The following is a 17,821-nucleotide window of genomic DNA, read 5'->3' as shown; positions in this document are numbered from 1 at the left end:
AAAACCCAACTAGTGACTCCACCACGTGAAAACTACGACGATCAAAATTTGAAAACTATAATGTTGATAACAATGTTTCCAATTTAATCATTAACGATCTTAACAATAATCTTAACTCTTAAAAATGACACCAGGGATGGAGTGCCATTTTTACATTTAAAAATTTTTTTTTATTTATTAACAAAATTAATTTATCAACAAGATTGATATTTCTTTGTAAAAATAAAAAATATCTTAGAAAATTTATTAATTAAAAAATATTCTTGCGTTGTTTCTAATGATGAGAAAAATAAATAACAACAAGAGGGTGATACTCACAGATACACAACTTAGAATTGACTTATTGTGATATCTAGTAGTCGATAAGATAATTATTAATTATTGTATCACAACAAGCTTGCTCCATCTTGTTTCTTTGGTATGTAATTGTATATACCTGTCATCTCTTTTAATCAATAAGTTTCGACCCCGATAGTTAATTTTTAACAACGTTCGTTGTCATTATTTTGTGTATTTTCAATGGCCGATACAATCCACCCGATCTACCTTTCACTGCATGTACTGCATTAAACGAAAATAAAGGGATCTTCTTGCTTTTTTAACATTTTAAAAATGGCTTGTTCTGCAGTACGTTCTCCTATTTTACGCAATTCATCAGTAAGTATAGTAATTAACAATCCTAGTTTTTAAAAAAATTTTATTTTTAATACATATCTGTGTTTACATTTTTTTTTTTTTTTTCTATAAGTATATATTACATATTTTAAATTTAAAGTTGAGCGTTATGTAAAACCGTAGACATTTTAAGTTTAATAATAATTTTTAAAATCATTAATTAATACAATAAAGCATTACTAAGTTTACCTTTAATATTAATTTTGATTATACTTAAATTTTTCAAAGTTACGTAATTATCATTTCATTTCATTTTTTAACTATAATTCCAAGAAATGAATATTTTTTTTTTTATAAAGCGATTTTAAATATTCTTTAACTTTTAGGTAAGAAATTATACAGCTGCAGCAGCAAAAGCTGCAAATATTTCACCAGCAGCTACTACTATTGCTGATTCCCAAGTTTTAAGTAATAAAATTACTGTTGCTGCACTTGACAACAATAGTCCAGTGACTCAAGTGTCAATTGTCTTTAAGTAAGATTTCCAATTGATATTTTATAATAATAATAATTATTATTATTACTATTGTTATTATTATGTACAGAGCTGGACCACGGAATGAAACTTATGATACTCAAGGTATCTCACATGTTTTACGATTAGCAGCAGGGCTTACAACATCTCGTGCAACAACATTCGGTATTACCCGAAATATTCAACAACTTGGTGGAAATTTATTTGCTACAAGTGATCGTGAATCAATTGCTTATACTCTTCAAGTAACTCGTAATCATTTGTAAGTAACATTATTATTATTATTATTATCAAAAAATAATATAGCTATTAACTTTTTTTTTTTTTTTGTTACGATTAATTTAGAAATGAGTCTCTCAATTTCTTAGAGGACGTAGCAACACGCCAGGTATTTAAACCATGGGAAATAAATGATTTATCACCGCGATTACGTTATGAACTTTCAACAATTCCTGAAGCAACACGATTACTTGAACTTTTACACAAAGCAGCTTATCGTACTGGCTTGGGTTACTCTTTGTATTCTCCAAAACGTCATATTGATAAAATACCATCCGAAAGTGTAAGTATTTAAATGTATGTATATACTTTTTTTTTAATAATAGTAAATAAAAATGTAATACTTGAAATTTTTTTTTTTTTTTTTAAATAATTAGTTGCAGCACTTTGTCAATACCTGGTTTACAGGACCAAGATGTGCTGTAGTAGGTACTGGTATATCATTGTCAGACTTATCTAGCTTTGCAAATACTTTAAATGTTGGATCAGGCGATGGAAATCCATCATCAGCTAAATATTATGGTGGAGAAATACGTAAAGAACGTAATTCTCCTATTGCCAGTGTTGCACTAGCTGTCGAGGGTTCAGGTTTTAATAATGACAAAGATGCGTTAGCATTTGCTATATTACAACAAGCTGCTGGTACTGGCCCTCATATTAAGTGGGGAACAACAACAGCTCCATTGCAGCGAAGTGTTATTTCAGCAGCTGGCAATGATCCGTTTGCTATTTCTGCTTTTAATGCCAGTTATTCTGATTCAGGACTTTTTGGAATTATTATCCAGGCGCCTGCTAATGTTGCTGGACCGGTAATAATGACCAATCGAGTATTTTATATTAAAAAAAAAAAAAAAAGATTAAGTATTATTATTATTATTATGTAACGTTTTTTTTTTAAGATTACCAAAGCAGCTTACAAATGGATGAGCTCTCCGAATATCACTGACGCTGACATTGCTCGAGGAAAAACCGAATTGAAAGCATCAATTTTATATGCCAGTGATAATAATACAAGTCAATTGGAAAATCTTGCTCAGCAAACATTATTTAAAGGACGTCCAGTGTCTAGTACTTCTCTTGCTGCTGAAGTTGATAAAGTTTCATCAACAGATGTTAAAAAGGTAATTATTATTATTATAATCTGTCAAAATTAAAATTATGTAAAACTCAATATTAATTGTTTATTTTATTTATCATAATTAGGCGGCTGGAAAACTCAGTGGCAAAATTTCTATGGCAGCCATTGGCAACCTTTCAACAGTTCCGCACATAGATCAATTAAATTAAACATAGTAGAAGTGAAAAAAAAAAAAAAAAAAAAAAAAACGATAATAATAATAATAATAATAAATCACCATTAATAGTACCGTAACTATTGTTATTTATATGATAATAAAATGTAACAATGAAAATAATACACATATTAAATGTCATCTGTTGATAAGGATGATCAAAAATCCAATTACAATTAATGTAATTGTGTACATAATAATAAAATATTAATCGTTAATTATACATGTTTATTTATTTAATTAATTTATTAATACAATTTTATTTGTTCAATGGAATAAAATTTATTAAAATCTTTACGAGAGGGTTTTAAAGATTTTCCGTTGATAATACGTTGTAGCATTGGTCTGAGATCTTGTATATCTTTAAATATTTGAAACTGAAAAATAATGATAATGATATTATAATTAAATGATTTAAGTTATATATATATATATATATGATAATATTATAAACTTACATGATCGTTTATAATGGCATGTAATTTTTTAAGAATTACAATAACTTGAGTATCCTGAGACAATAAATAATGTTGATAATGTGAATCAAGTAATAGACTAACCCATTCATAAAGATGTTTATCGCTTTGTTTATCAATTAAATTATCATTACTATTTTCATAAAAATTTAATTTTTCAATAATATAATCAATTATTGTAAGAATCTCAATAAAAGTTAATGTAGATTTAATACATACTAGTAATGATAAATCAGAAAATGTTTGTTTAAATATTGTATCTAAAAATTTATATTTAGTTATTATAGATGATTCATTATCAAAAGTTGATGTTTTACTTTGAATAGTTTGTGAAAATGTTTCATCATTTGTTCTAAGTCCAAATGCCAATAAATCAACTAATATTTTTTCTGGCAAATCTTTAAAATTATTAATACACCACAATATAGATTTAATATCATTTGATTCAATAAGTTGAGGCATAAGAGTTTGATGTATAGCTGCATCACTAGCTCCTTCATTTAACAAAATATTTATTTGTTTAATGATATTATCTGATGATAAACCTTTATTTATTGTCAATAGTTTATTTGACAATACAGAAACATTATTAGTGGATGAATTATCCCAATTGGCGATTACTGTTTCTCGTATCTCAATAATGTCATTATCATTATCTATTGACTTGTAAATTTTATTATTATTATTATTATTATTATTAAACCTCAATGATGAACCAAGCATTGTATCCATTTTTTGTGATGCCAATTTAAATGGAGCAACAGCTAGATGACGATTGGCCGCAAGTAATAATTTATCGTCAATACACCAGAGTTTAGCATCTTTAGTATAAAGTTTTAGTTTTTGAGTTGCTTCTACAAGCTTAAATTCAATATTGTATATTGATAATATAGCACCTTCTTCATTAGCATCAGCAGCATATACAGCAATTGTAGCTTCATTTAAAGATATCATTGCAACTGGATGATTAGTACTTATAAACGAAAAAACACTTATTAATGTTCCAGGTGGTGGTTCAGACGATGAACATGTCAATGGATAACTATAAAGTCGACCATGTGACCCTGTTAAAAATAACAATAATTAATAAATAAATAAATAAATAAATAAAAAAATATATATCAAGTACGTACAGAGAGTTAAAAGATATGCATTATTTTTATCTTGACGTATAACATGACCAACAAGTCGTTCAGATTTTCGTTTTAATTCAATCCTTGTTATTGTTTGATTATTATTTTCTAAATAAGTTTCATCTTCAAGTTCCACCACGATATAATTTAATTTCGTAGCTATTTTAGTTAAAGCACATAAATATGTTTTATTGTTAACCTGAATCAATTTACAATCGATAAATTTTTCACTAGGTTTTAAAAATCCTTTATTTGAAGACCAAGTGTTACGATTATCCAATGCCCAATTTAATGATGCTGTAGCTCCATTTTCTTTTACTAACACCGGTGAATTATTTTCCAATGTAATAATTGCATAAAATGAATCGCTGAATTTATACTTTTTTAATTTATCCAAGTCAACTTCATTTTTATCCCAAATTTCAATGTATTTTTCGTTAAATATTGCGGCATAATGATTACTTTTTTCATCATATATTACTTGAGACGTAAAACGTTTTTTGCTAGACCAACTACTTACTTGTTTGGAATCATCAAGCTGAAAAAAAATAAATAAATAAAAATAATAATAATTAAAAAATTTAATTACAAGTAATAGTGTTTATTAAAAACTAACCTTATAACGAATTGCAATATTTCGGCCTAATGTAATTATAGCACATCCTGAATCCGAATCTTTTTCAACTCCTAATAAAGATTGTTGGTCTATCAATGGACATAACGTATAATATGAATGTAATTTAGCCATTGTAATAATTATAACAACTAATAGTAATAAAAAAATTCAACTACAGCAGATTTAAGTGAATTAAGTTAGCTTCTATTTAGCCACGTGCTGCATGTTGCGCTTTAAAATAATAATTATTATATTACTGCCTCGTACAAAAACAGATTTCCTACATATTATATATCGATAAATTAGAAAATTATTGATACCGTATGCTACTATACGTACGTGGTACGTATATACAAGTATCAGAAAAGTGTGAGAGAGGCATAGACAGAGAAAAATCTCACTACGCATGTGCAAAATTTTTAAATTTTACATTTAAAATGAGATAACAGCTAAATACTAAATATAACGCTGCATACTAAAATATGTTTTATTGTTGATTGTCATAAATACAAATATTAAAACCGTTAGATTTAAGTTATATTGTATTAATTATTTAGTTCTATCAACAACTTTTAGTGTTTTAATTCAAAGATTTTCTGACATGTCTATTAAAAAAAAATCGTGTCATAATAGAGACTTTCATCATAAATTTGTTGAGATTTTAAAATTAATATAGAAAAATGTGCATTCTGTATGTGTTTAAAAATATAATAATATCGGCCGATAGTTTTATTAATTCAGTCCAAATAAATATGTCGAGCCTCTGTTGCTGTCAGAAATTTGATTTATTTTAATAGGCAAGACAACATCCACAGTGGGTGAGTCAAAAAATATATATTTTTTTTTTTAATCATATTATTTAAAATCTATAATATATGCAACTCAATAATAATGTCAAAATTATTTAAATTAAAATTTTTTTTTTTTTATTTAAATTTATAAACTGAAAATTTTTTGCCAGCATTAAAAACAGGATGAAATTACATATGTTACATCCCAAAATTTCCTCGGGGTTTGTTATTAAAGATCTACCAGGCTGGCGACGTTAGGGTGTCGATGGACCCCTGATGCGCCGACTGTTAAGCTCCTTTTAATTACTTTTTAAATTTCTCTGAATTACTTTAGGCACGTACCTTTAAGGGCCCCATAGGTCACCCCAAACTATTCCCTTTTTCTCTAGGTTCTTAGCCTCTAGCGGTGGATAGTCGTCACTTCCTGTCCGCCGGAAGTGCTCCTCGGAATAATACCCGTACCTAGGGTCACGGAATGGAATGGTTCCTCCCGGGGGTTGGTTTATTGCTGGCAGGTTGATCTCGGTTAGTCCCCAGCCGTCGGTGATTCCTGTCCAGAAGGCTGGTGGACAATCTGATGGTGGTTCCACTATGAAATCCAAGGGACCCTCTCCGGGACTTCCTGGAGCTGGGATACTCTCGGACTCGAGTATCGGAGCGGCAGCTTCGACGATGTGATCGGCACTACGCGGAACGACCAACACTAAACGCGTACCGAGCAATACTTCCTCGGACGCAACACGCGGACCGTCGGATTTACCGTTTACTTGGGGCGGAGACCCCGACACCGGGTTAAGCTGACCTTGCAACCGCCAGAATTGCAGACGGCGACCTGCCTTGCGACCGCGCCTCTTGCGCATGGAACAGGGATGGTAATTTCCGGAGTCAAGGCCGTAGCTGCTTTCTCGCGCTTTCGGCTAAGGATGGTAGTAGGAACCGTAGCAGCTTTCACGCGCTCTCGGTTGGAAGTAGTGAGGATGTGACCGTAGCAGCTTTCTCGCGCTTTCGGTTTTTTAAGGAAAGAGTAAAACTCAAAGGGGTAGAGAATGGGTTTTTTATTGATAGAATAAGTAGGTCTGTGCTCTGGGCAGTTTGTCAAAAGACTAACTCCGCTACATTATGCACCAGCTTATATAATTAACAAATATGATGACACAGCATCTCGAGTTATTGTGTGAACAACGTCGTGGCTCGGAACTCATACCTTGACGGATGTTATGTCTAGTTGCAAGCCACGACGGCGTTCGCAATCTCTTATCTCGGGAGATATCCGTTACCCGCTGTAAGCGACGAAACGTTTATACTCAATGATTCCGATGTAAAACTTTATTGAAATAAATAATTAAAAATTTTTTTTTATAGATGAAATCAGACGAGAACGTCACACCTCCCGACCTAAGAAAGCCGCAGTGCTTCCATAGAAGCAGTGCGACTTGTGTAAAATTTAAATTACGATCATGCCGAATGACAAAAAAACAAATTATCGTGATTCGATACAAACTCAATTCATTCCTTTCAATTGCTTCTATATAATTCAAAATTATTAATCGTCGTCCCGTTGTCCTATACTCGAGATGTAGCGTGATACATTTTAATTTCTTATAACCTAGGTTCTAAATTTACTTAACAATTATTATATATATTTTTTTTTTTTTTTTTTTTTTTTTTTGATATATATATATGCATATCTGGCTACTTTGTAAATTCTGAAATATAATGCTACAAGCAAAAAAAATAAAAAAAACGTATTTTTCGAGCGTTCAGCCTTTTCACTATATGTATAAATTGCGTAGAAAGCTCTATGTAATAACTAGCAAGCATAAATGTTAATTCGATACCTCTCAATCTAACCGTTTGGTAATAATACAAAAAAAAAGATATATAGAATAATAAGATAAAGAGTATATGGTTAAATTTGTTCTACTACTATTTATTTTGTGAAGTCTGCTATCTGACTCCAGCAATCACTTCCTTGTGAATTATCTTTTTAAATTCTAAAGTTAATCGTTCCGTACTCACTACATTCATACCGTTCGATCTGGCCATACGACCCGTTTTTACGGATCCCTATTCCTAAGTCTGTACAGTGTCTCTCTACTTAAACACGTACGCGCTTGATCTTCCTGTTGTTGATCCTCCAGTTGTTGATGTCCCAACTGCTTAGATAAATTTTTAAAGGACCATTCCTTTGGTGGAGCCGAGATTTGGCCGTCTGAGTTTTCATCGATGATATTGAGTATTGACCTTGCTCGGGGTATCGGTGGTATTACCTGGTTTTCCTCGTCGCTTTGTCTCCTGCGGTGGTGATGATGGTGAAGGATGAGATTAGCTAAGGTGTCCCATATAGCCGTTAACAAGAGTGCGCTGCAACCGTGTATGCAGTATAATGCGTACCCGTGGAAGATTGTGTCGACCACGAATTTGAACAGCCGTAATAGTAGCATGATTGACAGGATACCCGCTGTGACTGATCCAAAATCGACGAGGCTTCGCCATATCCTTTCTCCGGTGCTGGTTGCCAATTTTTCCAGTGCTTCTTCGTCAAACAGACCCAGGACATTGACACTTCCCGCCGGTATTACTCGACCTGCTGCCCCCATAGCCAAAGCATTGAGAAGTGCCGGTTTTTCGGCTGGAAACATGATACGGTTTCGCAATTTTTCCAAGTCTTTTTGCGAGTAGATCCCTGACGTAGCCAGGTGCTCCGGATTGTCGTAATTCCAGGTTGGTGCTGTCAATGGTTGCAGCTGCTGAGGAGATGGTGCCCGAATTGCTTGCGGGGTTATATGAAACCATACCCCATCTATGAAATAGCCTACCGGCAGTATTGTATTGCATTCAATTAAGGTGCCTCTTTGCACCAATATTCTGGATTTTGGAGTTAAGAAATAACTTTTATTATTGTAAGTTACCGGGAGCTCCTGGTAACATTGCTCGGTTTCGCGAACTCGTACTGGTGATGCGACACACTTCGTGATATGAACAAGTTCTCCAGCAACCGTGGTGTAATAGCCTGGACCTTTCATTAAGGCGTAGCCGAATTCGTCGGGAGTCAATGATGAAAGTGCGAGTGCATTCATGAGCACCGCCCGCTCTAGTTCACAGCGTTTGATGAGCACGTCGTGGTAAAGGTTGTGAAGCTGCTGACGAATAAACTTTTCTACGTACACGAATTTACTGTTTATGTACGCAAAAATGTCCATGTCTTCGGTCTTGATTGTTTCAACGGACAATGTAAAACCCGCATTTTTGACCACCACGATAAACAGCTTCGGGTGCTCGGTTTTTATGACATTGTGTCCGCAGACCTCCAGGGTGCCTTTCTGCGCGAGAGCGAAAGTAATGTCCTCGGTGGTGAGTGAATAGACATCCGGAAAGTTGTCTTCTCCGATTATCCTCGTGGCTGGTCCTTGGTATAATTGGGCATATTTCATCAAGCATGAGTCTTTCGGCACTTCACTCCAAAACGCGGACATACCTTCGCTAGTTATACAAGTGAGTTTTTCCGCGTCGCATCGCGTTCCTGATCGTAATAACACTTGGTTCGTTTTTGTATTTAGAGACGTTTCGTACTCGGAAATTGTTATCTCGAATAACGCGTCGACAACTACATTACTCCATGTGCCGTACTCGTCGCTGTATGTTCCCGTGGTACAATCCCCTCCCATACTTTGGCTACCTGCCAGTTGGGCCGTTCGGTGAGATGTATGATTCATTTTAAGATCGTAGAACGGTACTCGATCGAATAGCCAGACCGAATTTGTTTCGTGCATTCTTTTACATTTATTATAGTCTATTTCTAAATAATATTCTCTTCTCCCGTATAAGACTGCGGAAGAGTATGAATGCCAACCACAATATTGTATGTGCCGGTTTATAAGGATCTTACATTCTATTACGTGAACGTGAATAATTTCCGCGGGTTGTAATAAGTAAATGTTAACTTTTTCATTTTGTAACGGTCGGTTTGATAGTTTACAATCTCCCACATCCAACAGCGATAATGTCGAAGTATTCATTGAGGATCCACCACAGTCGAATCCTACTAAAGCCCGGGAAAGGTGAAGGGTCGCCAGCAAAAGGACAATTGATCCGGCCATCTGAAATTAGATTCGTGAGATTCTTAATTTGTTGAGGTGTACTAACTTCACCTCCCCATTTATTTCTATTTCAGCCGTTTCGTTTGACCCTAGCGCGATAACTTCATGCGGACCAGTATATTGCGGATCGCCTTTACCCTTCCTAGGTTCCCGTAACAAGAATACTCTAGTTCCAGGTCTAAAGTTTTGAGGGTTTATTTTCTTATCGTAATAAAATTTCGACCTTTCTTTTGCTTTACCTAAATTCTCCCTCGCAACTGCTTCTGTTTCGCTTATGCGTCTGAATAATTGTTGTAAATATCCCGCATATGTTTCGTTATTTTCCTCAATGGTTCCTAATCGAGAAGGAAGACGGGGTAGTTTCCCGAAAACCAATTGGTATGGAGTGAAGCCTGTGCCTTCATGTTCACTGACATTATAGGAAAATGAGGCTAAGTCGAGGACTTCATCCCAGTCTTCCTCCTCGTTTATACATTGTTTTATGTATTCTTGTAATACATGGTGAGATCTTTCCACCGAACCATTACTTTGAGGACTATAAGCAGTTGTATGATACTGCTTAATTTTATATTTTTTCGCTATGGTTTTTAATAAACTAGATAAAAAATTAGTACCTTGGTCCGTTAATATGGCCTTTGGTGGCCCAAAATAACAGAACCATCTGTTTACTAGAGCATGCGCTACATCGACTGCCGTCGCATGCTCCAAAGCGATTGCCATAGAAAATTTAGTTAGCAAATCCTGGATGGTTAGAATGTATCTATTACCGGACGAGGAAACGTGCGTAGGATACATAATATCTAGTCCAATTTTATCGAATCCTGCGTCGGGGGTATCCGTGAGGACCATTGGTTGCTTTGTTTTCACTCTAACCAGTTTTTTTAGTTGACAATCCAAACATTTCCGAATATAATCGATGACATCGTGCTTTATTTTGGGCCAGTAAAAATTTTGACGTATTCTTTTATATGTTTTGGTCATACCTTTGTGGCCTCCGACGGCTGACCCGTGGTATTCTTTTAAGATTTCTAGTTTTTCGATATCTGTTGGAATTCGTACTAGATTGAGACAGATAGTTATCTTAACGCCCGTATCTGAAAAGGCATCGATTAATTCGTGTTGGATGGTCAACCAATTTAATTCGTCTATTTTTGTTGTCTTAGCTACGCTAAAAGACTGTAAACCAATTTCGCCTACAGTATTACATGCTCTTATCAAGGTTTCACGGATATCCTCGACGGAAATCCGATCTACATTTCTGTACTTGGGAACTGCCAAAATGCAGCGTTTGTTCCCTTTGTAAGGAATTACAGTGGAATGGCAAAAGGTTAATTGATCTGGAATTTGTAAGGTATTGGCGAGTTCGCGGCTCCCATCGTCACACGGTTCTCCTTTTACATTAACGAATATTAATACGTTGTCGGGCTGCATTGATAATCGGTCGCGTGTCTCACGTACGTCTGGTGCTATTTCACGAGTTTGAGGTGTTATGAAACGATGGCCCATTCGCGGTGGTCGTTCAAGCCCCGCTGGGTTATCACCGTCCCCCCCTTCCGACGCGCTATCCTCGGACGATTCATCTGACTGAACATCCGCTATCTGCTCATCACTCACATCGACATCCATTCTGTCTTCTCCATTCCCTACCTGTGGGTCGTCCACAACCCCTCCGTCGCCAGATTCGTCCGAGGGGGGTAGGGGCACGTCCACTCCACAGATCGATTGTGGGCCTAGACTCTGTTCCCGATCGATTTCCCCCCTTTCGTCTGCCGTGTCCGTTTGCTCATTGTCGGAGCAGACCATTTCACCTCCTTCGTCGGCCGTGTCTGTTTGCTCTTCATCGGCGCAGACCATTTCACCTCCCTCATCGGCCGTGTCTGTACACTCCCTGTCAGAAACGGTCGGTGATTGAGGCGCCCTTGATGGTCTCGGTTCATTTATTCCTCTAGCCTCCTGCATGAGCGGTGCCGGTGGCGGTATGGGCCATTGTCGTGGTTTAAAGACATAATGAACTGGTGGGGATTTATTTTTGCAAAGCTCTGTTTCCGAGCTACTACTATCCGTGCGGGTATCGTTAAGAGCTCGAGTTTTCCGACGGAGATTATACGGTTTACGCACCCGTTTACCCTTCGACGTTGGTTCTTCCTCACTAGTTTCGCTCGGAGTAGTCTCGACGTCTTCGCGCAAATTTTTACGAATAGGCGCGGCTCTCGCGAGCTCATCCGGATCGTCAACCGGATTGCGCGAAAGAGAATCTACATTTGAATTCACGCGGCCCGGCTTGTACACTACTTTATAAGTATAATCTCCCATATTCAAGCGCCATCTCACTATACGAGAATTTGGTGATTTTACCGAATTTATCCACGTAAGAGGCCGATGATCGGTTACCAAAGTGAAATGGCTCCCATATATATATGGTCGAAACTTATTCACGGCATAAACTATCGCGAGCATTTCTTTCTCTATCGTAGAGTAGTTGCGTTCTGCCGAGTTCAATAATCGCGATGCAAAGGACACTGGCTTGTCCTTGTTAATTTCTCCTTGACTTAGGCAAGCTCCGATGCCGTAATCGCATGCATCCGTTGTTATTAAAAATTCACGAGAGAAATCCGGAAATTGCAAAATTGGTGATTCTATTAGTTTATTTTTAAGCGTTTCGTAAGCTTCCATTTGACTGTTTCCCCATTCGAACGTAGCGTCTTTTTGCAACAGAGAAGTTAGAGGCTTACTGATTTTAGCATAGTTATCGATGAATCTACGATAATAGCCAGTGAGGCCTAAAAATTCTCGGATTTTCCTTACTGAATTTGGTACCGGGAAATTTTTTACGGCGTTAGTTTTCTTTGGATCGGGCCTAACGCCATACTCGGATATTATGTGGCCCAAATAATTTATCTCATTTCTAAGCAGATTACATTTATCAGGCTGCAATTGTAGACCCGCTTTCCGTAATCTCGCGAATAATTCTTTTATTATGGCGACGTGTTCCTCGAAAGTGTCCGAATAAGTGACGATATCATCCATGTAGACGAATACACCCTTACCCAGCATTCCCGCTAGCACCTTATTCATTAGCTTTTGGAATGTCGGAGGGGCATTTTTCAACCCAAACGGCATTCGTAAAAATTCATAATGCTGGTCCGGTGTGGAGAAAGCTGTTTTATGGATGTCGTCTGGGTGGATTTTTATTTGGTGGAAGCCACTCGCCAAATCAAAAGTTGAGAAATATTTTGCTTTACCGGTTTGATCAATGATTTCAATAATATTTGGCGTAGGGTAAACGACGGTATAAGTTTTATCGTTTAAATCTCTAAAATCGATTACCATCCGCCACTTTTTGTTGCCAAATGAATCTTCCTTTTTGGGGACGATCCATATTGGAGAACAGTAGCCGGACACCGAAGGTCTAATAATACCCTTTTTCTCCAACTCTTTTACCTGCTTTGAGATTTCCTCTTTGTGTATTGGAGGAAAGCGATATTGTTTTTTAAAAACTGGCTGATCGTCAGTTGTAATTATCCGATGCAAAATCTCGTTTGTTGAACCAAGATTTTCCTCAGGCAAATAAAACAACTCGTGGTTGTTACATATTAAATCTCTGATTTCCGTGCGTTGCCAGTTTGCCAATTTATCAGTAAGATGCACAGAGTCGTATACTTTTTGCGCTCGCTCTGGCAATTCTGCAGAAATTTTAAATACTTTAGATTCACTAATTTCTGGAGTTTTTCCGGCGTCAGACGAAGTGTCTTTGACCCGCCGTGAATTAATACTATTTTGGTTATTAGCCCTTATTGCTTTGCTGCAAGAGGCTCCTTCAGCCGATAAATTGGAATTAAGCTCGCATTGGAAATCATCGATTAACTTTACTGGTTTTAATAAAAAATCGCTTTCGTCCACCCAGAATGAGGGCCTCAAATTAATGACAGGTTTTGGAATTAGAACTTCGTGGTCCGAATTATTGTACGCCCGCAGCAGTGTATTACCGTTGTCATTGATCTCGAAGGTACCGCCTATTTCGACCTCGGTGGCGCAATATATACGTGGCACGTACCCATAGTCAAAGGAATCAGCAGTAGTTTTAACGTTTATAACAGATACGGATCTTGGAGGCAATTTAAAATCCTCAGTTTCGAAAAATGGTATTTCAATGTCATAGAATGTGAATAACTTGCAATCGAAGAAAACTCTAGCGCCATAATCGTTGAAAAATTTTGCACCCAATATAGCAGGGTGGGCTGTTGAGAAGTTATTTTCTACTACATTAAATTCAATCTCGTAGCCAAATAATTCTACATAGGTTTTCCCTATTGTATACACTGGGTTTTTATTAATACCCAATAAGGCCAGATTAGAGTTTTCGTCGATTGATTGTGGTTTACTTAAGGCACCGATTTTTATTAAATTTACTTCGGAACCGGTATCGAGCATAACAGTTATCGAATTTTTAATATCAATACTTTTTACTAAAATTGCGGGTGCCTTTGTTTTCTTTAAATTTATTCTTACTGTTGAGATGTTGACTGTTTGTTCAGATTTTCCGGCGGGTTTTGATAATCGTTTGGACTCCCGTGGGTCCCGACGGTGTTTTTCCCCGGGAGATTCGAGTTTACCGATTGTCCAAATCGGGTTTGGATCAAAGTCGAAAACTTTATACAAGTAGCCAAGCCATGGTTAGTGTTACCGCAGCAAGGGCACGGGTCTTTGTTTTTTTCGGGTTTCTGGTTGCGGGATTTTGAAGGGTCCCGACCCTTGTCTTCACCAGTTTTACCCGAATTATTACCACGATTTTGAACATTAGAATTACCCCTGTTATTGTTATTATTAGGGACAGTATTACCGTTTTTAGGAACAAATCCGGGTATGAGCTTCTTATAGCACTGTTCCTCGACGTGATAACGACCGCCGCAAAACGAGCATTTGAGGTCCTTCTTCGGAGGCCTACCGGATTTGTTACTAGTGTCATTACGTCGATTACCCTGAATATGAGCGACCGATGCAATAGGCTGAGCAGCTAATGGAGCTGGTACTCGAATACCGAATCGTTTATTATTAGCTTCCTGGTTTTTAAAAGCGTCTATTGCTGACGCGTAAGTTTGCTCTAAATTTTCGTGAGGTCTAAGCATACATTGAACCTGGAGCAGCGTAGGAATGCCATTAAGGAAAGCGGAAATTGCATCCTTTTCAATTTTGAGAGTCTCTGTCACGGACAAATCACCGCGTTCAGATCTCTCCGCATGCATTATATCTCGATAGATCGTACGCGCTCGATTAACATAAGAAACGATGTTTTCATCTGATCTCATGAAGATATTTTCCATGTCAGCTTTATATTGATTTGCCGATCGACGCCGGTCGAAAACAGATCGCAAAAGGTTATCGAATTCTTGCATATTGCTGTAATCCATACTCTCTACCGCAGTCCGCGCCTCGCCTTTAAATTTTTGACGCACGAGGGTCAAGAACATAAACTCAGCGCTTAATGGTAGCATAGAGCAAGCGCGTCTGCAGGATCTGATAAAATCCGATACCGTGGAACTTGAGCCATCGAACATAGGAACGTAAGATAACGCGTCCTTAATAGTGATGTTCGCGCCCGTTGACGAGTCGATCGGAGTGGCGTTCGGGGTTGAATTCGGCGTGCTGATTTTAAGTTGAGCAATTTCTCTCTTTAATGATTCTACGGCAGAAGGCGATTTCGAAGAATTTGATTTATATTGCTTGAGCTCACGGGCCCAGTTCTGCAACAACTCCGCATTTTCCTGCAGCTCGTTATCTTGAGCCTCGAGTTCTAACTCCTTTCTATTTAATTTATCCTCTTTTTCAGATAGTATTCTAGCGAGATCATTTAGAGCAATCTCGCGACTATTTAGCGCGCCGTCGCGGGTCTCTAAATGCTCAAGTTGAATGTTTCTAGCATTAAGCAAAAGATTTCCTGATTCTGCCTCCTTCCGCGAGAGCTCATCCGTCCGGTGCTCCAATTCGGCTTCACGTCGCTCGAGTTTCTGCATCCGGTGTTCGTATTCGACTTCGCGTCTCCGCACGGTTTCGTCACTTTCTGAATTATTTATTAAAGCAAGTTCGCGTTGTTGGATTTCCATTTCTCGCTCTCCAAGTTCAATTTCCATTCTCCTAAGTACTGATTCGCGATCGCGAAGTCGCGAGTTTATTTCGCACTCGAGCTCCTGTTCTCGTGTCGTTAAATCAGCCAGTCGGGATTTAATCAAACTTTCGCGGGCCTCTAAATCCGCCTCCTTCTTGCTTTGGGCTACGCATTGAGCCTCTAAACGATCGTGTAATTCGAGGAGCTCTTCTTCTGTCATGGGTTTTTTTAGATCCATTTTCGCGAAAAATTAAAAAAAACGAATAAAGCTAATTTGTTCGGTTTCTAAGAGCTCGTGTTCTAAAGTTATTGAAATTTCCTACAAATTGCGAAATCCATTAGCTAGATATGTTAAATCGACCGCTTTGCCATGAATTTAATCGATTTCATGTTTAATACTTGATTTTAATAATTTGATTAATTTATAAGGCTAGTTTACTTTAGTAATTTTATCACTAGACCCGTAATTAGATTAGTTCTTCTAACCGCCATCACAATAATAAGATTCGCGATGGGAACGGAGAGAAATTTGAATATTAATAATAAAATAGTCCGTAGCAACACTTGTTCATTGTAACTTTCACCGTAAATCGTAAACGCACAACACTTCACAGAGAAAATCACCTAATAAATAAATTAATGAAAAGAAAAAGAGAAAAAAAAACAACTAAAATGAGCTTATCAGTATCCTGGTCACAGCACCATTGTTACATCCCAAAATTTCCTCGGGGTTTGTTATTAAAGATCTACCAGGCTGGCGACGTTAGGGTGTCGATGGACCCCTGATGCGCCGACTGTTAAGCTCCTTTTAATTACTTTTTAAATTTCTCTGAATTACTTTAGGCACGTACCTTTAAGGGCCCCATAGGTCACCCCAAACTATTCCCTTTTTCTCTAGGTTCTTAGCCTCTAGCGGTGGATAGTCGTCACTTCCTGTCCGCCGGAAGTGCTCCTCGGAATAATACCCGTACCTAGGGTCACGGAATGGAATGGTTCCTCCCGGGGGTTGGTTTATTGCTGGCAGGTTGATCTCGGTTAGTCCCCAGCCGTCGGTGATTCCTGTCCAGAAGGCTGGTGGACAATCTGATGGTGGTTCCACTATGAAATCCAAGGGACCCTCTCCGGGACTTCCTGGAGCTGGGATACTCTCGGACTCGAGTATCGGAGCGGCAGCTTCGACGATGTGATCGGCACTACGCGGAACGACCAACACTAAACGCGTACCGAGCAATACTTCCTCGGACGCAACACGCGGACCGTCGGATTTACCGTTTACTTGGGGCGGAGACCCCGACACCGGGTTAAGCTGACCTTGCAACCGCCAGAATTGCAGACGGCGACCTGCCTTGCGACCGCGCCTCTTGCGCATGGAACAGGGATGGTAATTTCCGGAGTCAAGGCCGTAGCTGCTTTCTCGCGCTTTCGGCTAAGGATGGTAGTAGGAACCGTAGCAGCTTTCACGCGCTCTCGGTTGGAAGTAGTGAGGATGTGACCGTAGCAGCTTTCTCGCGCTTTCGGTTTTTTAAGGAAAGAGTAAAACTCAAAGGGGTAGAGAATGGGTTTTTTATTGATAGAATAAGTAGGTCTGTGCTCTGGGCAGTTTGTCAAAAGACTAACTCCGCTACATTATGCACCAGCTTATATAATTAACAAATATGATGACACAGCATCTCGAGTTATTGTGTGAACAACGTCGTGGCTCGGAACTCATACCTTGACGGATGTTATGTCTAGTTGCAAGCCACGACGGCGTTCGCAATCTCTTATCTCGGGAGATATCCGTTACCCGCTGTAAGCGACGAAACGTTTATACTCAATGATTCCGATGTAAAACTTTATTGAAATAAATAATTAAAAATTTTTTTTTATAGATGAAATCAG

General features: G+C 37.6%; 3 protein-coding genes across 4 annotated transcripts; 1 reads left to right on the top strand and 2 right to left on the bottom strand.

Annotated features, from left to right (window-relative positions):
• The first annotated feature begins 504 nt into the window (after positions 1–504).
• On the top strand, positions 505–2,942 carry LOC130666702 (cytochrome b-c1 complex subunit 2, mitochondrial). Its single transcript, XM_057467924.1, has 7 exons — positions 505–657; positions 1,002–1,150; positions 1,221–1,412; positions 1,496–1,712; positions 1,807–2,238; positions 2,329–2,550; positions 2,633–2,942. Exons 1-7 carry the CDS (start codon positions 613–615, stop codon positions 2,714–2,716), a joined length of 1,341 nt encoding a protein of 446 aa, XP_057323907.1. The 5' UTR covers positions 505–612; the 3' UTR covers positions 2,717–2,942.
• On the bottom strand, positions 2,732–5,180 carry LOC130666699 (uncharacterized). 2 transcript variants are annotated; one of them, XM_057467920.1, is made up of 4 exons: positions 4,947–5,180; positions 4,331–4,868; positions 3,180–4,261; positions 2,732–3,098 (listed from the first exon to the last, which is right to left on the bottom strand). In XM_057467920.1, exons 1-4 carry the CDS (start codon positions 5,076–5,078, stop codon positions 2,970–2,972), a joined length of 1,881 nt encoding a protein of 626 aa, XP_057323903.1. In that variant the 5' UTR covers positions 5,079–5,180; the 3' UTR covers positions 2,732–2,969. The 2 variants fall into 2 exon arrangements, with proteins under 2 accessions (XP_057323903.1, XP_057323904.1); XM_057467921.1 differs by lacking the exon at positions 2,732–3,098 and having other exon boundaries at positions 3,195–3,330; positions 3,417–4,261.
• A 2,611-nt stretch (positions 5,181–7,791) lies between these two features.
• Positions 7,792–17,758, bottom strand: LOC130666697 (uncharacterized). The gene is made up of 2 exons (XM_057467917.1): positions 16,792–17,758; positions 7,792–9,837 (listed from the first exon to the last, which is right to left on the bottom strand). Exons 1-2 carry the CDS (start codon positions 16,804–16,806, stop codon positions 7,795–7,797), a joined length of 2,058 nt encoding a protein of 685 aa, XP_057323900.1. The 5' UTR covers positions 16,807–17,758; the 3' UTR covers positions 7,792–7,794.
• Between the last annotated feature and the right edge of the window lie 63 nt (positions 17,759–17,821).

The sequence above is a fragment of the Microplitis mediator genome, chromosome 4 (assembly GCF_029852145.1).
Source record: "Microplitis mediator isolate UGA2020A chromosome 4, iyMicMedi2.1, whole genome shotgun sequence".
In the NCBI taxonomy this organism is placed as follows: Eukaryota; Metazoa; Arthropoda; class Insecta; order Hymenoptera; family Braconidae; genus Microplitis; species Microplitis mediator.
Note: the sequence above shows the minus strand (reverse complement) of the source record. Positions and strands in the feature narration are given on the sequence as shown.

Bases quoted from the DNA above. Each gene is read 5' to 3' on its own strand.
- LOC130666702 (XM_057467924.1), top strand. From the start codon at position 613: ATGGCTTGTTCTGCAGTACGTTCTCCTATTTTACGCAATTCATCA. The intron at 1,151-1,220 runs GTAAGATTTCCA...TATTATGTACAG, and splicing joins CAAGTGTCAATTGTCTTTAA to AGCTGGACCACGGAATGAAA. The intron at 1,413-1,495 runs GTAAGTAACATT...CGATTAATTTAG, and splicing joins CAAGTAACTCGTAATCATTT to AAATGAGTCTCTCAATTTCT.
- LOC130666699 (XM_057467920.1), bottom strand. From the start codon at position 5,078: ATGGCTAAATTACATTCATATTATACGTTATGTCCATTGATAGACCAA. The intron at 4,869-4,946 runs GTTAGTTTTTAA...ATTTTTTTTCAG, and splicing joins ATATTGCAATTCGTTATAAG to CTTGATGATTCCAAACAAGT. The intron at 4,262-4,330 runs GTACGTACTTGA...TATTTTTAACAG, and splicing joins TGCATATCTTTTAACTCTCT to GGTCACATGGTCGACTTTAT.